Source organism: Asterias rubens, chromosome 2 (genome assembly GCF_902459465.1).
Source record: "Asterias rubens chromosome 2, eAstRub1.3, whole genome shotgun sequence".
NCBI lineage: Eukaryota > Metazoa > Echinodermata > Asteroidea > Forcipulatida > Asteriidae > Asterias > Asterias rubens.
Genome location: NC_047063.1, coordinates 21,142,754 through 21,151,554, shown reverse-complemented (window position 1 = coordinate 21,151,554; position 8,801 = coordinate 21,142,754). Strand labels below are relative to the sequence as shown.

The window sequence follows — 8,801 nt, the reverse complement described above, 5'->3', positions numbered from 1 at the left end:
TCTCTTCAAGTAGGGGCACCAAACGCTGTTGGCGTACTCCAGATGTGGGCGAACCATGGTCTTGTACAATGCCTTGAAAGTCTCCTCATCCATGTAGTCAAAGGTCCGTTTTATTACACCTAGAATTCGAGTTGCCTTGTTTGCTATTGCTCCAATGTGCTTACTGAAAGTTAGTGACTTGTCAAACAGGACACCAAGATCCTTTTCGTCGTCAATTTCTTTCAAATTTCTGGAGTGGTTTCCTTCTGTCATAGTGTAAGTGACTCTGTCGACCCCTTTCCTGTAGTGCAGTACTCCACACTTAGCAACATTGAATTTGAGCTGCCATTTTGAGGACCAGTCACCCAACCGGTTGAGGTCTTCCTGTAATATCTGACAGTCGTCTTCTCCCTTGACTGGAGTGAAGATCTTGGTGTCGTCCGCAAACATCATTACAAGACTGGAAACTACATTTGGTAGGTCATTGATGTATATTATGAAAAGTATTGGCCCAAGAACACTGCCCTGCGGGATGCCACTCCTCACACTGGCCCAGTCTGATATCTCACCATTTAAAGACACTCGTTGCTTTCTTCCAATCAAGAAACTTTCGATCCATCGAATCAGCTTGCCACCAATTCCATTTGCTTCGGCCTTCTTCAGGAGGCGCAGGTGTGGGACAGAGTCAAATGCTTTCCGGAAATCTAGGTAGACTACATCAATATCCGCACCTTCCTCCAGCAGTTTTGTCCACATTTCCATTAGAATGAGTAGTTGCGTTACACACGAGCGACCCTGTCTGAATCCATGTTGTTCCTCCTGAATGATGTTATGTTTGTTCATAAATTGCACTAGTGTGGTTTCTGATGATAGACTCCATAATCTTGCATACTATCGAAGTGAGGCTGACTGGCCTGTAGTTCCCAGCATCTGCAGCACTACCTTTTTTGAAGATGGCAGTAACTTCAGCAACTTTCCAACCTTTTGGAACTTCACCTTCATCCATTGACTTTCTAAAGATGATGGCAAGTGGATGTGCTATCTCATTACATACTTCCTTCAGTACCTTTGGGTGCAGTCCATCCGGTTCAGGGGATTTTGTTGGGTTGAGTTTCTGCAACTGTTTCGCCACTTCTTCCACGGTAAAGACTACATCCGTAAGTTTATCGCCATCAAACATAATTTATCACCCCTATCCTCGTCCCCTAGCAAAGTTGCCCCCCCCCCTCCCAGCAGGCCCCAGCAGATGTTAGTTTGGAAAATAATCATTTGAAGGCCCCGTTTCCTTTCTATAATCTAGAGGCAATGCAATGAGGATATAGATAGATATTGATGTAAAGAATTTCTACAAATTACACACACAGCGACAAATGAACTTGTTGAATTGAAGATACTGGGATAGTGAAACCTGGTGAGTGGTGTAACTTACCAGAAAGCAACAAGATTTCTTATCTTCACTGTTTTGTTTTGGGTAAGATCAACAGGAACAGATTGTGGGTCTATTACGTTATCCATTTGTTCTTCTTCAACTTCCGACATTTCTGAAGCCAGGAATAATCATGGAATAATCATGGAGGTTTATACAGTTACATACAATACAGTCAGCACAGACAGTGTATTGATTGTGAAAGTTTAGAGTTCAAGTTGAAACAGGTCGTTCGTATGTTTGTGTAATCGCTAGCTCTCGTCACGCGTCGTACACTACACACACCCGCATTTCTGGTACAGTGCTAAAGGCTAGTAGCTTGTCTAATGAACAGAGTCTAGTACCGGGCTAGGCTGCAACAGCGCCACCACTCGCCCGGAGTCGTTAAACCTCCAACCAAGTCGTCCTCCATCATCTGCCGAAATGGCAGAGTTATTGTTGGACCCAAATATTCGTCTTTGGGTCGTGTTACCCATAGTTTTTATCACATTCTTTGTTGGAATCATCAGACATTATGTCAGTTTATTGCTTACTTCACAGAAAAAAGTAACTCTTCAACAAGTATCAGACGGGTAAGTATTTAATTTAATGTTTTAGGTTTTTCATTTTTTGATATTTTAAGTTTTCATCAGTTTTCACGGGACGAGTCGTCCATTTCTAACCTTACATTACAATAATACTAACATGGCCTACGTGAAGGTGCTGCGACAAAGTCGCCACATTTATAATCTCGCATAGTCATCAGTGCGGAAAACTTTCCGTAAAAAAATGTCGCCACCATTTTTTCACCCATTTTTTGACAAAAAGGGATATCCTATTTGGGACCTCATTAATTAAATCGAATCAATGAAAAGTGATTGATTCAGAAAAGAGAATACGGAAACTTTTCTGAAATTTTCTTTTTTTTTCTCAATCAAACGATTTTATTTATTTAGGATTTTTAGCCATCAGTTATTTTAAAACCGGTCCCAAAGCCTTGGGGGTTAGGTGCCTAGGTCTAAGGCCCCATCATGACAACCATTTATTTTACATTTTTTATATTTTCCCCATTACGCATTAGGGTTTATATCGCGATTCAGAACCGCAATGCATTGTGGGAAGGCATATGAGGCAGTTTGCTATGCGATGTAACTTGTAAGATGTCATGTATGACTCGCGCACGCATCGCCTATATCTTTGTGTGGGTTCAACAGCGCCCTCTCTTGATATTTTGCTTTTGGCGATAAACCTTAAAGGCAGTGGACACTATTGGTATTTACTCAAAATAATTATTAGGATAAAACCTTTCCTGGTGACAAGTAATGGGGAGAGGTTGATGGTATAAAACATTGTGAGAAACCGCTCCCTCTGTCTGAAGTGCCAGTAGTTTTCGAGAAAGAACTAATTTTCCACGAATTTGATTTCAAGACCTCAGATTTAGAACTTGAGGTCTCGAAATCAAGCATCTGAAAGCACACAACTTCGTGTGACAAGGGTGTTTTCTTCTTTCATTATTATCTCGCAACTTGATGACCGATTGATCTCAAATTTTCACAGGTTAGTTATTTTATGCATATGTTGAGATACACCAACTGTGATGGCTAGTCTTTGACAATTACCAATCAATAGTGCCCACTGCCTTTAATATAGAGAGTGGCATTGCATTCTCAGTCAGGGTTAAAAAAAAAAAGAAAAAAAAAAAAGCATTTTAAGAAAATGGTGGGCTGGTGTGGAAACTTTTCTGGCATTATAAATGGCCTAATATATAATAATAAAAAAGTGTCGTCCTATAATATAGTGCGCATATTAAAAAGGTGCTTTAATAACATACTTTATTTCCTGCAAGGTATGTCAGTATGTGGGACTACGTTTGAATTATGAGATCTACTCACCTTGTATTAATTAAGTATTTTGTTTTATTTAAAAAATAAATAAAAGACAAGCAAATGAAAGTCAGGTTGGTTGGTTGTGGCAGGACTCTCTGACATAAGATTCTGTCTCCTCAAAGATCCCCCCACACACAACAGCCTGACTGATTCGACTGAATTGCTGAAAGACATTGTTGTTATAAAAGGGGGCTTAGCCCTTTTTTTTCATCCAACATTGACCCACAATGCCTTTGGCCATTGAGCAAAATCAGCCCCGCGGATTGGTGATAGGATATTGTGTGAGACAGAATCCTATTATTGCCTAAATTTATTGATTAAATATCTAGATTCGCTTTGTTTGAAAAAAACTTAGTTCACAGCATTCTTATTTTAAAATGTTCTTCTTTTCTTCTAGACAAGCTTTGCTAAAGAGCAGACTTCTTAGAGAAAATGGCAAGTTTCTTCCTCGACAGGTAATCAAACGTACATTCATTTTACAAAAAATACAAAAATTATCACGACTACTACAAAAACAGTCGTGACTGTTTGGCGAACCACTATTCACGACAAAATACATGGTATGTAATTAACTAACGAATCACAATCGGACCTTATCAGTGACACAATCCTTCAATCCTGTTAGCGTGAATTTTACTATTTTCTGCCTGCGGTAAACATTATGCCGCAGTGCATCTTGGGAAGTAAAAATTAGTAGCGGCTAGTGTCAAAGTTGCGACTAGAGTAGTAAATTTCACTAGTCGCCCCGGCCTAGTTATCAGCTTTAATAATTTCTATTTTGCAACTTTTTTCTTGCATTGTGTAGTCTTTCAACATGAGGAAACAGTTCTTCAATAATGATGACTCTGGATTCTTCAAAACGCAAAAAAGAGAGGGAGTGGTTCAGAACCCAATGGCTGGTAAGTTTGATCATTGTGGACCATGGAGAAAGAAACCATGGTTGGACCATGGAGTACAACAATAGTGAGCCAGGCACATTGTGCTTGATGTCCTGCTGTGTTAAATCTTGACAATTGGTCTTTGACAATTCCCAATAGTGTACAGTGCCTTTAATGAGCACTCTGAGATGCACGTGCATAAAACACACTATATATCAGGTTGGCTCAGTGGTTTCTTTCCCTGCCTTTCACCCATGTGGACTCCTGTTCGAGTCCCACCAGGGACTGGAGCCTTGTGTGGATTGGGTTTTCAGTCCCTACCTGATTGCGTGGGTATTCACCCATTTGGTTTTTTTTTTTTTTTTCCACATCTAAACCTGAGCATTTTTTCTCGTTTCCGATGCATCCTGTTATTGGGGCTAAATTTGCCGTTGGATCGAATTGTAATCAATTAAACAAATCAGCAAATACAAGTTCTGAATTCAGTGTATCATTATTATTATTATGTAATAACTTTTATGTAACATCTACATGTATATTGTTTAGATCCGTCCATGCTGACTGATATGCTGAAGGGTAATTTAACCAACATTCTGCCCATGATCGTCATCGGTGGCTGGATCAACTGGACCTTCTCAGGCTTCGTTATCAGTAAGTCAATTGACCTAAGACTTTCTTGCTACTGTGTCTAGGGAAGGAAGAAAACAAATTTGTAGGTTAGAAGAGACTGGTCCCTTGTAGCTCTTTTTCAAGATATCACCAAGAATCGGATGTGGTTGTGTCCAAGCAGGGGCAATAATCTGCAATTGGAATACTTACTCTGAGAAACGTTTCATGCAGAAACATTTCTGAGATTGAAGAGTTTGTGAATCCCGATCTCTAAAACCACATTTCTTCTTCCTATTTAAAGTCAGTTTATTTGGCCATTAGTTTTAGGAGTAATTAACGATGGCTTTAAACTTTAGAGGCACTGGACACCTTCGGTAATTGTCAAAGACCAGTAGTCTAACTAGTGTTTCCCAACATATGCACAAAAAAACACCCTTGTTGCACAAGTTTGTGTGCTTTCAAATGCCCAAAAAGCCTTTATGCCTAAAGTCTTTTAATATTTGAGTGAGAAATTATCTCTTTCTCTACGTTACTTTAGTGGGAGCCGTTTCACACAATGTTTAAAGGCAGTGGACACTATTGGTAATTGTCAAAGAATAGCCTTCACAGTTGGTGTATCTCAACGTATGCATAAAATAACAAACCTGTGAAAATTTGAGCTCAATTGGTAGTCGAAGTTGCGAGATAGTAATGGGGAAAAAAAACACCTTGTCACACAAAGTTGTGTCGATTTCGAGACCTCAAGTTCTAAATCTGTGGTCTCGAAATCAAATTCCTTGAAAATTACTTCTTTCTCGAAAACTATGGAACTTCAGAGGGAGCCGTTTCTCACAATGTTGTACACCATCAACCTCTCCCCATTACTCGTCACCAAGAAAGGTTTTATGCAAATAATTATTTTGAGTAATTACCAATAGTGTCCACTGCCTTTAATACTAACAACAGCTCTCCATTGCTCATCACCAACTAAGTTTTTATGCTGACAATTATTTTGAGTAATTACTGATAGTGTCCAAGCGCCTTTAAAATGATATTTTGTTCTTGTGTCTGATTACAGCTAAGGTTCCTTTCCCGTTAACACTACGCTTTAAGCCCATGCTTCAACGAGGTGTGGAACTGGCTTCACTGGATGCATCTTGGGTCAGTTCAGCCAGCTGGTACTTCCTAAATGTATTTGGTCTACGTAGCGTCTACTCGTTAATCTTAGGAGAAAATAATGGTGAGGACGAAAGGGCTTCTCAAAAAGCATCCCTGTACCTTGCTTTTAAATTACTTTACTTTGCTTGTCTTTATGTTAACTAGTTTGCCCTGCCTTCCACTGTCTCTAAATGATGTCTAGAATAACCAATTAATAAAAATAAACAAAATGGCTCATTTTATCCCCACAATTCAAAGTTTCACTTAGAAGCCCTCTGGCTTTTAAGAAAATAAAGTTCAGAGTGCAGGTTGTTCAGACAAAACACCTTTCCTTGATAAAATGTGTCAACAACCTCATCCCTAGGCCATTTCTTGTGTTGGTTCTTGTTCAGGTTATTACATACATGACTGAATGTTGCACCGAACCTCTGAACGATAAGTGCACTGCACTGGGTCGTTTAACGTGCAGTGCTACTCACGGCACCGACGTTTTAGCACCCCATTGGAAGGACAAAGTAATAAGTGTCTTGTTTTAACTGTGACTTACACCCACAACCATCTTACCCATTTCATATTTATGTATGTACATGATTTAGATCAATTATACATTCTTACTGTTTCTCCAACTTCTTGGCGCATTATAAATTTTGTGTTACTTTTATTATTCATGAGGACTCTCGCTGACTCTGACTGACATCTCCTCCCATACTTTTGACCAGGGCCCAATTTCATAGAGCTGCTGAGGCAGAAAATAAGGCTTAACATTTTCCTGCTTAGCACAAATGAGCAGGATACCAGTCACAAATTGTACTTGTGACATGGTACTTTGGCTAGTTATCTTATTCTTGTAAGCATAATGATGTTGTGCTTAGCTACTATTTGTGCTATAAGCAGCTCTATGAAATTGGCGCCCTGGCCTTCTGTTTGTCATTGTTAACCATGTTTGACTCTTGATTATTGCAGCGGCTGACCAGGCTCGCTTGATGCAGCAACAGATGAGTCAACCGATGGGTGCAAATCCCGACCCCATGAAAGCATTCAAGGTCAGTGAACTTAGTAAACATTTTTTTTTCAAAGGTGATTAGCCTGATGATTGGTCCCAAGCAGAGTCTTTCTTTTTAGCCTTCGAGAAAGACGTGACTAGGTTTGAAACGTCAGGCCATTAATATAAGTACTTTTTGCATTTATACCATAGATCCTTTTGGTTGGTGAGCAGTTTGCAGATAATAATTCTATATGTATCATTGAAACACAAATTGTAAACATGACGTCAAGCTCAGAATTGTATTCTGATGGCCCAAAATACAATTACCTCTATTTTATTTATCATCTAACTCTAATAATTAATTGACAAATTAAGGAAACGTCTTGGAACTTGACTTGTTCTGAGAGTCCTCAGATCACACATGAGAACAGCCAGGGCTCCCTGAAAAAGCATAACTTCCCTAGTGTTTAGGTTTCCTTGTGACAACATTTTTCTCAGAAAAATAATTATTTCAAAGTTGCAATTGGTTCCGAGCATAGGCACGGTAAACAAAATTGTAATACCGTCGGAAAGTGGTTAAAGACACTGGACACTATTGGTAATTGTGTCAGACCAGTCTTCCCACTTGGTGTATCTCAACATTATGCATAAACTAACAAACCTGTGAAAATTTGAGCTCAGGCGATCGTCAAAGTTGCGAGATAATAATGAAAGAAAAAACAACCTCACTTGTCACAAGAAGTTGTGTGCTTTCAGATGCTTGATTTCGATACCTCAAATTCTAAATCAGATGTCTTAAAATCAAATTCGTAGAAAATTACTTTTTTTTCTCGAAAACTACGTTACTTCAGAGGGAGTCGTTTCTCACAACGTTTTATACTACCAACAGTTCCCCATTACTCGTTACCTAGTACATTGTAAGGTTTATGCTAATCATTATTTTGAGTGATAACCAATTGTGTCCACTACCTTTAACCTGTTCATTTTTCTCTGTCTCTTTTACAGGCGGAGTGGGAAGCCCTTGAAATCTGTGGTCATAAGTGGGCTTTGGAAAATGTGGAAGAGGAACTGGTGGATAGAAACAGCTTTATGACCAACAGAACTTAACAGAGTTCAATATCAACTAACCGTTAAAGGAGCATTACAGAATTGGTTTTGCTTACACAACATTTGCTGGCAGTGTAAGCACTAGATGTAATCCACCACATACATAAACTGACAAACCAGGGGTGGATTTCACAAAGAGTTAAGACTAGTCTTATCTTGAGTTATAGGATGAGTTACTCGTCCCAACTTAGGACTAGCCACACATTTTGTATATCTCCTAGGACTAACCTAAGTTAGGACTAGTTCTAACTCTTGAAATCTAGTTCTGGAAAAGTTTGAGATCGATCGGCCATCTGGGTCACGAGAAATTAGAGAAAAACCAATTACACATTTTGCATGACATCGATGCAAAAAAAAAAAAATGAATAAAACACTCACTGAGCGATAAACTCGAAACGCAAAATTAGATTATCAATTTCTCACCAAATATGACGTTTCAGGCAGAATTATTTCAAGGGATGTTTTCTACTATCATCATTCATAATTAGACCGTGTAAGTTTTATGTAAATCTGTAATCTTCATGATTTTGTTTCTTACAAATTCTGTAGAGTTCCTTTAACTGACACATTTGACATAGAGCATTAATTAATAAACTGGCAGCACACACACACACAGGCTTGTATAACGCCTGCAACAGTAGACCTCCTATTGTCCCTCGTTTGTTATAGCTCTTATTGGTTTTGTACTTGTTTTCCAACTGTGGACCTTTCCCAAACCGTGGACCCTATTGTCCTCTTTTGTTATAGGTCCCCGGTTTGAATGTGTATACCTACTCACATGGACACAGGGTTGTTGGGACTTGCTGTTGTTCTAT

The 8,801-nt window shown here is 39.1% G+C and overlaps 2 protein-coding genes across 3 annotated transcripts in view; one reads left to right on the top strand and one right to left on the bottom strand.

Annotated features, from left to right (window-relative positions):
* Positions 1–1,652, bottom strand: part of LOC117306891 (battenin-like) — a 19,442-nt gene extending 17,790 nt beyond the window's left edge. The window contains exon 1 of one of the 2 annotated variants that reach the window (XM_033791451.1): positions 1,409–1,652. In XM_033791451.1, coding sequence (XP_033647342.1) covers positions 1,409–1,518 — 110 coding nt within the window. In that variant the 5' untranslated portion in view covers positions 1,519–1,652. The remainder of the gene's footprint in view (positions 1–1,408) is intronic. The other variant, XM_033791453.1, reaches the window with a different exon arrangement.
* A 120-nt stretch (positions 1,653–1,772) lies between these two features.
* Positions 1,773–8,059, top strand: LOC117307039 (ER membrane protein complex subunit 3-like). Its single transcript, XM_033791675.1, has 7 exons — positions 1,773–1,977; positions 3,668–3,725; positions 4,076–4,169; positions 4,695–4,799; positions 5,815–5,976; positions 6,858–6,937; positions 7,885–8,059. Exons 1-7 carry the CDS (start codon positions 1,829–1,831, stop codon positions 7,984–7,986), a joined length of 750 nt encoding a protein of 249 aa, XP_033647566.1. The 5' UTR covers positions 1,773–1,828; the 3' UTR covers positions 7,987–8,059.
* Positions 8,060–8,801: the final 742 nt, after the last annotated feature.